This window comes from Gymnogyps californianus, chromosome 4 (genome assembly GCF_018139145.2).
Source record: "Gymnogyps californianus isolate 813 chromosome 4, ASM1813914v2, whole genome shotgun sequence".
Taxonomy (NCBI): Eukaryota; Metazoa; Chordata; class Aves; order Accipitriformes; family Cathartidae; genus Gymnogyps; species Gymnogyps californianus.
The window spans coordinates 65,566,635-65,580,456 of record NC_059474.1 but is presented as its reverse complement, the minus strand read 5'-3'; the positions used below and the strand labels follow the sequence as shown (position 1 = coordinate 65,580,456).

Here is a 13,822-nt window from a genome sequence, read left to right as displayed (position 1 = left end):
GGTAAAATGAAGTAATAGACCACAGAAACCCCACAGAACTCACTGTACATTTAATATTCAGAGCCCTTGCTATGTTGTCCTCTCAAAGCTGCTTAAATGATGAGTAACATTTCCCTGAGTTTACCCTTCAGTTGGCCAAGATCAACTGCACTAGGAAGGCAGCACAGAACAAATTCTCCACTTCAGCTGTGCTAACAGCCACAAACCACTTGATGTTTGCCCCTAGCTTTGTTCTGACTTTATCAGTAGATATCATAAATTCAAACTTGCATCCTGATGATGGCTCACATTCTTGAATGTTAGCAAAGTGCCTTCCACTCCATTAACAAAATTTGGTCCTCAGCTCATATGTTGCTGTACCCCTGGGTACTGTAGAAAAGGCATCACAGACAGCATGCATATTAAAAGCAGGTTCACTTATGTGAGAAATACTGAGAAGACATGAACAAGGAAGTTGCTAGCATACACAAAGGGCCAAGCTGCTTTGGTTTCCCAGTGGAAGAGGAGGAGGGTTTTGTTTGTTTGTTTTTTAACATGGAGGAAGTCAGAAGCACTTTGTAAGCATTTTACCACCTGCAAGTCAGCCGTTTTTGAACCTTCAAAGCTTAGATTAAAATTTTCTTCTACACTGTTAATCATATGCACTAGTTATCCTGCCCAACTATTATCTTGTGCCTTCGTTTAAGGGGTTTGCAGGGGTGGGTATTACACTGGTTTCTGCCACACATGCAGAGTCACTACAGAACACCTTCACTATGATGTAGTTCACCTCCCAGAAAGAGTTGTCCAGCTCCCAAGATTTCTCCCATGTCATCTTTCATTATCCTCCTAAGTCGCACCTCATCATACAGACAGAAGATTTTTTGCAGCTGCAGAATCACCTGAAGACCCAAGAGAATGGGCCTCTATTTGGGCTTGCACCATCAGAGGATGAGGTACAAGTGCTTTAACAGAAATACAGGCCCACAGCCTGGTTATGAGCCTGCTTCCACTTACTTAAAGGAGATACTCAAATCTTTTCCTACCACCTTTCAGGATCCTCCTGCAAAACACTGGACACATGATAAAGGAAAGCATTCCCTACACACAGCAAACTTTGCAATCATTCTTAAGTACTTATTTTCTCCAGATAGCTAGTTTTAGAAGGACATAAGTTGTAAAGGAAGAGGCTGTTTAGAAGCATTCAAGGAGCAACAGTAATGAGCCCTCAAAATAGTCTCCAAGGAGCAACTGGAATTCCTCCTTTGTAGGTTTTTACCCTTCTCTTGCATAGGCAAAGACCACCAAGAAAAACAAATGTATGATAAACTACTAATGGCACAGGGCTGCTTATGTAGCAAAGCATATATGCTTCTGTCAGCTCATTCTGGTTGGAAGAAAAAAAAGGATCCTTTTTCTCTTGGGTTAACACACAAGGACAGTTCTTTAATTAGAACCATAATGGGTTATATATCAGTTTTTTTCCTAGTCTGGTAAACTTCCTGCTGAAAACTGGATACCTATAAAAAGGAAAATCCCTTTCAGCTGGAGCATGTCCTGGTTGCTTACTCAGCAAGACATCACAGTTCTAAAAAAAAAAAAAAAAAAAAAAAAAAAGAAAGAAAAAAGGAAAAAAAAAGACCAAAAAAAAGAAAAAAAAGAAAAAAAGACAACAACACTCAAGATTTTTTCCCCCTGAAAATTATATAGTCAGCATACTAAGAAAGCACACAGCATTTTTTCCATTCAAGGAACTAGCTTCTCAGTCATTTTTCTTCCAATTTCTTCAAAGGGGGCATAAAGATTTTAGGTAGCCTAATCCTGTAGAGAAAAAGATGAGTATTGGTGCATATTTCCAACCAGGTTCCCCACAGAAACCAAGCTTAAGCAATCACACTGCACAAGCATGTCCATTTTCTTGTAATAAGTTTTGAGCTGTGGGGTCTATTTCAACCAAACTGACCACATCAAGTGTCACAGATGGCGAGTTCCACCTGCTTAGCAGAAAACAGACACCTTCCCAGTGTCCTCGAGTGTTAGACTAGGGAGCACTCCATCTTTATTAGATATCCAATTCCTCAAGGTTGAGACAAAAACCCGAAGAAATTCAGACCACTTCTCAAAAGAGGCCAACACCACCTTTCACCATACATGCATGACTTCTTAGGAACACCTGAATGCTTCCCATTGGGGCTCATCTGTTTTATCATAACATCAGGGTAATCACGAATTTGGCCAAGAAAACTTCAGCGTAGGAACTCCATATTATTCCTGCATGACCTTGTTTTCAGCTACATACTGATGGTACTGGGAGGATGATTTCAGATGGAAAGAGCTGGATCAAACAGATTGAAGGCAGATGTAGAAGGGCCACATTTATCCTTTTTTGTTCAGACAAGGATGCTTTGCTCCACAAGATCCCCAGTTTCTTAAAAAGAGTTAAAATAGTTAATAAGTGAGTAGGGATAGCTGGGTTTCCCAGATGCACTTCTGGGGCTGGGGTCCAATACAATACCTAAACATTAGCAGGGTGAATAGACAGGTCTATTTATTCACTAATCATGTGCTCACCTTCCAAGGGTAATCATCTGAGAAACTGAAAAGACTGTTGGGGTGGGGGTTCCTTTTTCTGAGGATGGGGAGGTTAGGTGAAGTTAATTATGCTCTGCTTTTCTATGCACCCATCATTAAAAGGAAATTGGGCATAGTAACATACCGTACCATAGATCTTCATATTTGTGAGGACAAGCAGCGAATCCTGGAATCTTGTACTGATTTATGTTTCCCATAAGCTGCAATCTGATGCAAATCGTTTGCACCGTACCAAAGTGGGCTTCATGTACCACACTCTACAAAAATCAGTTCCTGTTTCTACATTGTTTGGCATGTATCTGAAAACATCTAAAGGAAGAATTACACTGCCTTAACCATACTGTCTAGTTACTACAACCATTTTTTTGTTTCTAAAAACCAGACATACCCAAATCCTCAGAAGTCACTATTTATGTTAAAACAGTAGCAGCAGTGTATCAACTAGCTGCGTTTACTTACTTTGCCTGTTGACAACTGTAGTCCTGAAAATCATCTGTCTTCACTTTAAAGCTCCTTCATATAGGTGTACTATCAACACGGCTAGTCAATTTGCCTCTGCTTCTATCTACACAGAATTAATCTTCCTTCCTCAAACTACACTGCTCTGAAAAAGGCATAATTTTTCAACTATGCTGGTATGCTGGAGGGAATAAAAATCACAGTATTATTGTGACAAGTGAAAAAGGCTCTTTTCCTTTTTTAAGTCATGCTACTGCTAGCTAGAATACCATTAAACAAGCAAGACAGTGACTGTTTCAGTTTTGGGACACCAGAACACTGTGGGCTGCTATTTTGAAGAGTGAAAACCTTGGATAATCACAGGTCTCTGAACTTATTTCCGCCATTGCAATGCAGAATGCTCTCAAATTAGTCCTCTTATACCTTTCCTGACAGCACAAGTCACAAGCTTCAGTTCTGGTAAGGACTGCTGGGACAGGAATACTGCTCAAACCCTCGAACAGTCCCCTGCACTGGCTGATGGCAGTTATTCGTCATTGAAGGTTCCCATACAGCATAAAATGAAGACTTCCTTTCAGAAAAGTTTTGACTATTTACAGTATCACTAAAATAGCAAGTTAGTTACAACCTGATATCCTGCCTCCCACCTCAAATCTGGTTGCTTTAAGCAGAGTAGATTACATTGTTGTCAGATCACTGCCATAGCATCCAAGTGCAAACCCACCCAAAAAAATGTGATACGGGTCTCAATGCCCAGCTATGCTGAAAAAGAAGGAGGGAAGGCAAATATCCTCTTCCTTTCACCATAGTATGGAAACTCTTCAGAAAGGAACCCATAGTTCTGCAGGTTTTTTCAAAAACGGACACTGAAGAACAGAAGGACACTGAAAATTTAAAATGTGCACAGCCCTTTTGTTGCAAATTTCTTAAGTGCAGCAACCACAATGAAGGATGCCATGTAAAGCCAAGAAAAACCAGTCACAAGGACACAAAAATACCCAGACCCACTGATCAGTGTACTTTAGGTGTATTTTTTATTTACAGAGTGGAGATGCCTAATCAGTTATAAGGTTAGACACCTGATAATTCAGCTTTTTTGGTAAAAGTATATAAATATATACATGAAACTCTATGAAGTAAACATTATTAACTGTGATACTTACAGTAAACATTCACTACTATCCTTATGCTAACAGGCATCTCTTAAAAGCTTAAATGCTGATTTCAAGATACCCTCTATAAAATAGCTGTAACTGTACTAAAAGGGCAAAAATTCTGTGCCATAAACGAGCTTTTAAAAGAGACTAGTAAAATGTCTTTGTAATAAAGTTTGCCAGGATAAAAATACTGCTTCATCCCTCCCACTCCCCCACCCCATAAGAAACAAATACCCCAAAACAGTTGCAGAACTGCAGGAAGTATTGTCAGATTACTTTTTTCTTCTTTACTTTTTTTTTTTTTAAATTAAAATATTTTTATTTCAGTATCTTATCACATATTAAGGAAGCTGCAAAAAATGCAGCTTTATTAAATATTATTTACTGTTATACAAAAATCTCACATATATGTCCATGGGGCTGAAGACATCAGTGGTATTGTATGAGCTATCCCTTTTTCTTATAACTATATACCTTATTTGGAACGATGGAGAGACTTTATAGAAAAGACATTTGACAGCAACTGAAGAAAGGGACTCGAAAACTATTGGCAGAACAAAGAAAACATTTGAGACCCTCTAGACCTCCTTGCTTCCTTATTTTAAAAGCACTTCTGCTTCAGTATTTTATTTGCCTCTCTGCTGTTCTTCATGTTGGAGATGATTCAGGACATAAAGGACAACTTGATAGCAGAAAATGTACTGATCCTGCAATGGAAAGGATATCACAGAACATGTGAAAAATGCTTGCACCGCCTAAGCAATTCACTCACCTGCACTTCACATGTGCACAGCACTTGACTTCAATACTATTTCTACAGTTAAATAAAAAACCCAACAAAACAAAAAACCCACAGTGGAGAAATATGCAACCTCAACTTAAAACAAATACAGGCACTCCCCTGCCACTAAAAATATATTTTTATATGGGACATTTATCCCCCTTTCACACCAAAATCACCTCAACCAGAGTAAGCACTTTACATAAGTAGAAATGAAGACAGCAAGGGAATTTCAAGGTCTTCCATCAATGCCAACTAATACAGAACTCAGACGACAGTGCAACTTTGTATCTTAATCTCAGTGATACAGGTGTGGGGGCTAATACATGTTTTGTGGTGTGAGGTGAGGCTAATAGTTTTGTGGTTTGGTTTTAGGTTTTTTTGATGTTGTGTTGTTTTTTTTTTTTAACTATGATTTGACAATTCCTTCACATTCAAAGAAAAAGTACAGATTAACAAGACCTTGTGATGTCCACCTCTAAGGTAAAGTTAATTAGCTCTAGATCTAGATTATTGCTAAAACATTCATTTAACTTCTGGTTGAATATCTCCCCAAAGGAGATTTCAAGACATCTCTGGTAGTATCAGTGATTCACAGCAGCTACAGTTAGGCCTTCTCTTCAGTTTATAATGCAATTTTTAGCCAAAAAAGTGCAGCCGTTTTCCTCTATACACATGCTTTTGAAGACAAAAACTCCCAACTTTTTTTTTTTTTTTTTTTTAAAACACAGATCAAAACAGCACAGCATGTTAAAAATTGCATGCATTTATAACTGTTAAATACATACTGCTACTCACTGGTATGCATCTGATTTAATTTTCATGACACAAATGTTGCATTAGAGGGCACAAAGACAATTGTTGTATGCATCACAGAAAGTTCCCCGGCACATCAGAGTTAGAATTCCAGCATCTTTCCTTTAGCATATACCTGGGGAAGCCAGACTCACCTCTGTCTGAACCATCCCATGTCTCTGCAGACGCATCGTGCGCACCAGGTCGGAGATGTCAAACTACCAAAACAAACAGCAAGTTAAACATTCAATAAAAGACACACATGCATATAAAGGAAACATCCCCAGCAGCAAACCAAGGAATCCAACTAGGTACATTAAACGTTTAGTAGTGAAACAAATAACAACTCACTATAGCCTATGCATGTCTGGTAGGTAACCAGCATGTGCTGTCTCCAGGCAATATGGATGTGGCCCTCCTACATCAGACACCCTCCTCCTCTTGTTTTCTTTCTCTGTGCACAGGCTCTCTTGCTTACTCTTACTAGGAGCTGAGTGTGCAGAAAATAGAGCCCCTTGGTCCAACCTAACAAAACACTTTCTATTTCCCCAGGTCTATAAAGTTCTAGACATTTAGTGGGTCCTTAGAAACCCACTGAGCTAAGCATGACATAGCTTGTCTTCTCTACAAATTCACAAAAAGATTTGGTACACCAGGCCACTGAAGGACATAAACATAAGGAAGCTAGCACCCTCCTGTGGATCACCCTAGAAAGCATATCCCTGGTTGTGCTGGAAAAGTTAATTTACATACCCTCATCTCCAGCTAAGATGTTTGTACACTGAGTTTTTGATTCAGTTGCCTAAACAAATACTCTGGTTGGCTTCTAGCTGCCCTCCAACAGTTCATGGATCTCTGACCGACCTAGTGCCACAACTCTCAGCCCTAATGCCATTTAACATGATAGTTCCACTGAGTACATCCAGCCAGGCAAGGTAGGTGTTTTAACTTTTCCTTCAATTGCCCGAGTCATCATGGCAACACACTGTTGTTCCCAAGCCATATGCCAGAAGTCTGCTACGGTAGGAGATGTCCTTGCAACATACCCTAGAACGTCTCAAGTAGCACCTAACAATGTCGGATTGCTGAGGTGTCAACAAACAGGACATTTAACAAGATTCCCTGAGCTAACCCAAGAACCAGCGGATGTTAGAGCTCTTGTCCTCCGGGATCATCAACAAATAAACATTTCACAGGTACTGCTGTTTTACACCCTGATTTACGTTACATTAAGACATGGCCAGCATGCTACTCTCAAAAGCATGGCATATTCTTTAAAAAATTGAATAGATCCAATGGAACACATTTCCTGCAAGTCAAAAGCACAGCTTAGCCCATCCTCCCGTGTACTCACATCAAGGTCCCTGCTGATTAACCCTAGAACAACGTCTATACAAATAAGGGTCCCCGATCGTCCAATGCCTGCACTGCAGTGAGTTATGATAGGTCCCGATTTGTGGACATGCCGCATGTAGGAGATAAAAGTAAGCAGGTCATCTGGTTGAGAAGGGGTGTCATGGTCAGGCCAGGCGATGAAGTTCAGATGGGAAATGTGCCGTACTTCACCTGTCTGAGGTTTAAAAACAACAATAGCAACAAAATGTAACACGTGGGAAGAATAAAAAGACAAAAGGTAAGTTCCCAAAGGAAACAGTCTCAGAAGAGAGGGATTTGCCCAATGAAGGTGGTCTGTTAATTCAATAAAACAAGAGAAACAACGAGCTAAACTGAAAATAACTAGCAAGTAATTGAATAGTATAAGGTTCACTGTGCAGACTAAGCTGGTCATACAGAGGAATGAACCAGCCAGACTGTATTATTAGTGAATTTTATATCCCTATATATGTTTCTGTGGTCAAAGGCACCTAGGTAGCCAAACTTTAGAGTCTCATTAACTTAACGATCTCCTGGCCCAACCACCTTCTCCTATAAAGGTCATAGAGTAGCACAAGCTGCAACAAGGAAGAGTTGCCCAGTAATGATCACTGGGCAAAGAGGAGAAGCCCCGGTTACCTCTTGATGTAGACATGGCAATTGAAAGCAGGCAAGCCAGAAGTATGAGGATAAAAATGCCAACACTCAGAAAAAAATTCTCAGCACGCAGAGTTAGATTCACTTACCTGAATCTCTTCTAGCTCCAGCACTCTAATGATAAAGCCCTTCAGCTGCTGGAGTCTTACAAGAGCAAGCCGTAGTCTATCATTTATCATGGTGGTTTTATTGAGTACATCTGGCCAGTAACGCTGGCATTTTATCTTTTCTCCTTCAACCTCCTGAGTCATCATGGCAATCACAGTACAGTTTTGCTCCCAAACCATTTGCCAGAAATCTGCTACAGTAGTAGGGAGAGGTCCTTGACATGCAATGTAAACGAACTCTTCATTCCCCACTGGCATGCGAATGAAGCTGGCATTGATGTATCCACCTTCAATCCCAAGAGGTACTCTAGTGGTATCATCTGCAATCCCCACACAACAAAAATACCTCAATGTTATGCCTGCACATAATTGGACCTTCACACAATAGAGATGCTGAGCCTTACACACTCATATAGTACTTATCTCCACAGATGCTTCCAGATCTTATTTAAAAAAAAAATAAAATCACTACAATACATGCTTTAGGATACTAATCAGTACTTCTCTTTGAATAAAGAAAAAGATGGCTAGGGGAGCAATCTAAATCAGCAGACAGGTAGGATACGCAATTTGAACTGCAGCACCTCTGAAACTGAGGTTGAATATTTCTCAGTCAGAACTAACCTTTGTCAGTTCTCGCTTCTCCTCCACACATCTCCCACCTAACAAACAGAATTTTGTTGCAGGAAATTTACTGACAACAGTATACATGTCTGTTTTTCTAATTTTACATGGGTAAAACTGAAAAAATCTTGCCTGGCTCCATATGTGTATCTCATTTAAGACACAGGATCTGCCCAACAACTGAAGAATCTGTGAACAACCATCCCTACCTACTACAGTAGTCTATTGTTCACTGATCTTAAACTGCTTCATAAATGTTTGCTTTAAATGTATAGAAAATGAGTGGCAGATTTTTTTTTTCCCTACTCAGTAGCAGAACTAGGATTAGGAATCAAACCATTCCACTTCTGATCCAATTCATCTGACCATACAGGTGGTGACAAAATATCAACAGTGAACTTCAGATTAGTTAAGACTTACAAGGAAGTATGTTTTTATATCTGTTCTTTTTCCTATTCTCCTTTGCTTGTCCAATCAAACACTGATCCAAAGGTTTTAACTCCTGAAGATTCTGTAAAGAAGCAATTACACATGCATTAGAAAGTGGTGAATGGTAACAAGTGTTAAGAGCAGTTATGTAAACAAGTCTTTAACAACCAGAATCATTAAAAAAAAAAAATCCTAAGGCAGATACGCAAAATAATTCAGTCAGAGGAAAGAATCTAATTTCACATAGCTAAGAAAATGAAACTGTATTGGGTTTGCATGGCAAGGTTTTGGTAGCGGGGGGGCTACAGGGGGGGCTTCTGTGAGAAGCTGCTAGAAGCTTCCCCCATGTCCGATAAAGTCAATGCCAGCGGGTTCCAAGACGGACCCGCTGCTGGACAAGGGCGAGTCAATCAGCAACAGTGGTAGCGCCTCTGGGATAACATATTTAAGAAAGGGAAAAGAAGTTTCAGAGGAGTAGCAGTTGCAGTGAGAGAGAGGAGTGAGAACATGTGAGAGGAACAACTCTGCAGACACCAAGGTCAGTGAAGAAGGAGGGGGAGGAGGTGCTCCAGGTGCCAGAGCAGAGACTCCCCTGCAGCCCGTGGGGAAGACCATGGTGAGGCAGGCTGTCCCCCTGCAGCCCATGGAGGTCCACGGTGGAGCAGATATCCACCTGCAGCCCTTGGAGGACCCCACGCCAGAGCAGGTGGATGCCCAAAGGAGGCTGTGACCCCATGGGAAGCCCACGCTGGAGCAGGCTCCTGGCAGGACCTGTGGCCCCGTGGAGAGAGGAGCCCACGCTGGAGCAGGTTTGCTGGCAGGACTTGTGACCCCGCGGGGGACCCACACTGGAGCAGTCCGTTCCTGAAGGACTGCATCCTGTGGATGGGACCCATGCTGGAGCAGTTCATGAAGAACTGTAGCCCATGGGAAGGACTCACGTTGGAGAAGTTTGTGGAGGACTGTCTCCCGTGGGAGGGACCCCACGCTGGAGCAGGGGAAGAGTGTGAGGAGTTCTCCCCCTGAGGAGGAAGGAGCAACAGAAACAACGTGTGATGAACTGACCCAAACCCCCCTTTCCCATCCCCCTGCGCCGCTTGGTGGGGGAGGAGGTAGAGAAAATAAGGAGTAAAGTTAAGCCCGGGAGGTAGAGAAAATAAGGAGTAAAGTTAAGCCCGGGAAGAAGGGAGGGGTGGGGGGAAGGTGTTTTAAGATTTGGTTTTATTTCTCATTATCCTGCTCTGATTTGACTAGTAATAAATTAATTTTTCCCCAAGTCGAGTCTGTTTTGCCCGTGACGGTAATTGGTGAGTGATCTCCCTGTCCTTATCTCGACCCATGAGCCTTTCATTTTATTTTCTCTCCCCTGTCTATTTAAGGAGGGGGAGTGATAGAGCGGCTTTGGTGGGCACCTGGCATCCAGCCAGGGTCAACCCACCACAGAAACAAAATAAAAAAACCCTATTATCCAGTAAATACTTTATCTCATTCTCCCAAAAAAGAGATCAAGTAACATGGTTGACTTAAGACTTTGGAAAGGCTGTTTTCACATTCTGCAGCTAGACTTCGCAGCCTTTATTTACCTTTGTAATTTACCAGAAGTAAGAATGATGTAAACACACTTTTGAGTTGAATTCCCGGTTCAAACTAATCTTAGCAGCTAGTGGGGGGAAGGGAGAGAAGTCTTTGGTAAAAGACATCTTTTCATCCCTTTAGAGCTGCAAATTAAAGAGCTGTGGTATTTAAGGCAGTGATGAACCAGCCATTCTATTTCTAACTGTTTCATACGAGAAAAACGGAGTTTAAAGGACAAATAGTTACTTACTTCAATCTCTTTAGAAGGGACTCCCTGTTCCAGCAATCCACGCAACATCCTGATCACTGACTTCAATTGGGCTCCTGAGTACTTGCCTCCAGGGAGCACATTCACAGCAGGGAGTGCAGAGATCTCTTCATTTGTCACTAAAGGGAAATCTAGCAGAACAAGACTGATTGATATAAATAAAAATAAATAAATAAATAGCTAAAACTAGGGAAACATAAACTGTAGTGCAATGTTGGACTTCCTTGTTGCTGTTCACCACTGTACTACCTGTTTTCTCTAGAATGCCTCCATACACCAGAGAGAATACACAGATGTCCTCTCAGTTTGACAGGCAAAACCAAATTAACTCACGAAACCAGTATGACACAAAATCAGCTTTGATAAATCCAGGAATGAAAGCGAGTATTTTCCTGAACTTCCAATAAATACACTGAAACAAACTTCAAATACATTTTAAATGTAAGTTCTTCACACAATAACCTGCAAAATTGATGAATGCACACAGGGATGATTTCAGAACTCTCCACTTAAACATCACAGCCTGTGACTTTGTTTTTAGCACTTTTACTCAACATGTCTTTCAAGTGGTAATCGTAAGGTGTGTTAAATACATCTTTTTTTCCCCAAGAAAGCTTGCTTTCTATCAGGCCTTCAGTGTTTCTCTGAAGCACAACAAAATTAATAAACCAAGAGTCTCTCTGGTATCACAATTAAAAGTGTCCTAAATCTACTGACTTAGTCTAAAGGTTTACAAGGATTATCCTTTTTTCTTTTAATGAATGAAGGCTGCTGTATATGAATTTCAGGAACTGACATTTCTAATGCTATCTCAAAAAGTAAAGACTAGATTCTGCCAAACACATCAAATTGAGTAGTGTTCCACTCTGCCATGTTGAGCAGCAGTGAAGAAGAATAAGAGTCAAGATAAAGAAAAAACATTGGCTAATTTGAGCATGGAGGTATGTGAAGCACGTGATATATCGATCTGATCACAGTCAAACATCTATATTGTTACAGCTTTTGTCAGACAGATACTATGGAAGAAAGCATCTCCGCTGGTTTCAACTCTACTACAACTACAGGCGCAACATTGCCAATACTTGTTCCTATTAACTCTCACACATTTGCTACACAAAGCTGTAAAGATCCTTTCCAGTGGGTTGCTGAGCTGTTAGATCTCCCGTGGTATCTGTCATTATACTCTTAAAACATATCCAGGACATTTTACAATTCACTTCTGACATTTTGTCTATTTAATGTGATCCTCAGTTTTCCACTGATTATTTGTTAAAGTTCTTGCCTTTATTTACACGTTCCTGGCTGACTGATTCAATCGGCAGTTCATCGCTTCCCCACGTGATTTCATCTTCATCTGCTTGGCTCAAGGGAGGTTGTGGAGGAGATCTATAAGAGGACAAGGTATGGAAGTAAGAAAGAACACCTAGAAATAACCAACATGTTTGCAATCTAATATAAAAAATATTGCCAGAAAGTAATTCATAGCTACAAGTATTTCTGGACTGGATCCGTATCAGTAATCTCAAAAAACCACAATTTTTTTTTCCTTTTTTAAGACCCCAGTGGGGATTTGAAAAAGGTAACAGTGGAAAAAGAGCCAGGAAGACATGAATCTAGTAATAACTATCACTGCAATTACTTTTCAAAGGCTAAGCAGTCAAATAACATCCAATAGCAGATTTGTACCACTCACATAATTCACTACCTATACACTAGAATATCTATTTTCAATTGCAAGTTTTCTAGCTTTGTTGAAGATGGTGATAAACGTATTAAGTATTTTAGGTCATAATGTTGCTGCTTGTGCCAAGTCTCAACCCAAAACTTCCCAGAAACTTAATCAAAACATAAAAAGAAGTATATACACTTTAACTGAAGCTTCACTTAGACTAAGGACTAAAATTACTTCACAAAGAAAAACGATCTTGGGAATTTCCAAAATTCAAGGTAGCTCAAAGGGACAGCTAGTAACTTGGCCAGGCATATCCTTAGTTTTCCATGTAAAAAAACCAAGCCCCAAGCACCCAAACAGGAACAGATGGACCAGTGGAATTACACCGTTTAGTTTCTGTGCTCCACAACCAGAAGAAGTAACGTTAATGAAGCCTGTAAAGACTCAAGCTGAAGACAGCATTGTTTGAATGTTTTCTTCACACACAACCCTATACCAGCTACTAGGAAGAAAATTGACTCTATCCCAGCTGAAACCAGGACACCACATGTCAAAGGAAAAAATAAAACTAGGGCATAGTAAACCACATAAAGCTGACTAGTATTCAGGCAAATTATAACCTTTTAAATAACAAAAATAGAGAGTAATTTGACAAGACATTGCACAGATATTTTATTGGGTTTGTTTCGGTTTGAGGGTTGGGGTTTTTTTGTTGTTTTGGTTTTTTTTTTTCCCCCTCTCATTATAACATATCTCTCTTCAGAGTTTCAGACTTCACAGGCTTGCTTTCAAGCAACACTAGAAAAGAAATCTTACCTTTCTGGCATAGCTTTTACTTCACAATAGTCTTCACAACCATTTACATGTGTTGGCTAGTGGAAGAAATATTTCAAAACACATTAAAGGACATAGTTATAACACTCACCCACTGTAAATTTTAAACAATTAACAATTACATGGACTATTTCTGAAGGGTACTAAGTTCAAAGCAGCACATAATGAAAGACTTTCCTGTTTTAGACATCTCATTAACCCAAAATAACAGAGGACAAGAACACTGAGCACTTGGAAAGAGGCTCTACTGTAACAAGGCCAAAAAGCTATGTTAAAATCATTCCTGACTCACAGCTGCAGCAGAGCCATCTACATTTTCTCCAGTTGACTTTTTTGTTTCTAATACTTAAAAACCGTTTATGAGGTAAGTTTGATAGTGAAAACTTCTGCCTACTGTCAAGCCACCATTCCTATACAGAACAGAACAGGGCTTTACCTCTAAACGACAGGTACTCCTATGTATGCCTTCCTCAACAGACAATGAAGACTCAGCAGAGAAGGAGGCATTTTGATCCTCCT

At 40.2% G+C, this 13,822-nt stretch overlaps 1 protein-coding gene across 1 annotated transcript in view; it reads right to left on the bottom strand.

Moving 5' to 3' along the window:
• Positions 1-4,412: 4,412 nt before the first annotated feature.
• Positions 4,413-13,822, bottom strand: part of PTPN13 (protein tyrosine phosphatase non-receptor type 13) — a 129,893-nt gene continuing 120,483 nt past the window's right edge. Inside the window, 8 exon segments of the mRNA XM_050895323.1 lie at positions 4,413-4,894; positions 5,919-5,981; positions 7,118-7,333; positions 7,884-8,221; positions 8,946-9,036; positions 10,780-10,928; positions 12,080-12,183; positions 13,286-13,341. Coding sequence (XP_050751280.1) covers positions 4,814-4,894; positions 5,919-5,981; positions 7,118-7,333; positions 7,884-8,221; positions 8,946-9,036; positions 10,780-10,928; positions 12,080-12,183; positions 13,286-13,341 — 1,098 coding nt within the window. The 3' untranslated portion in view covers positions 4,413-4,813.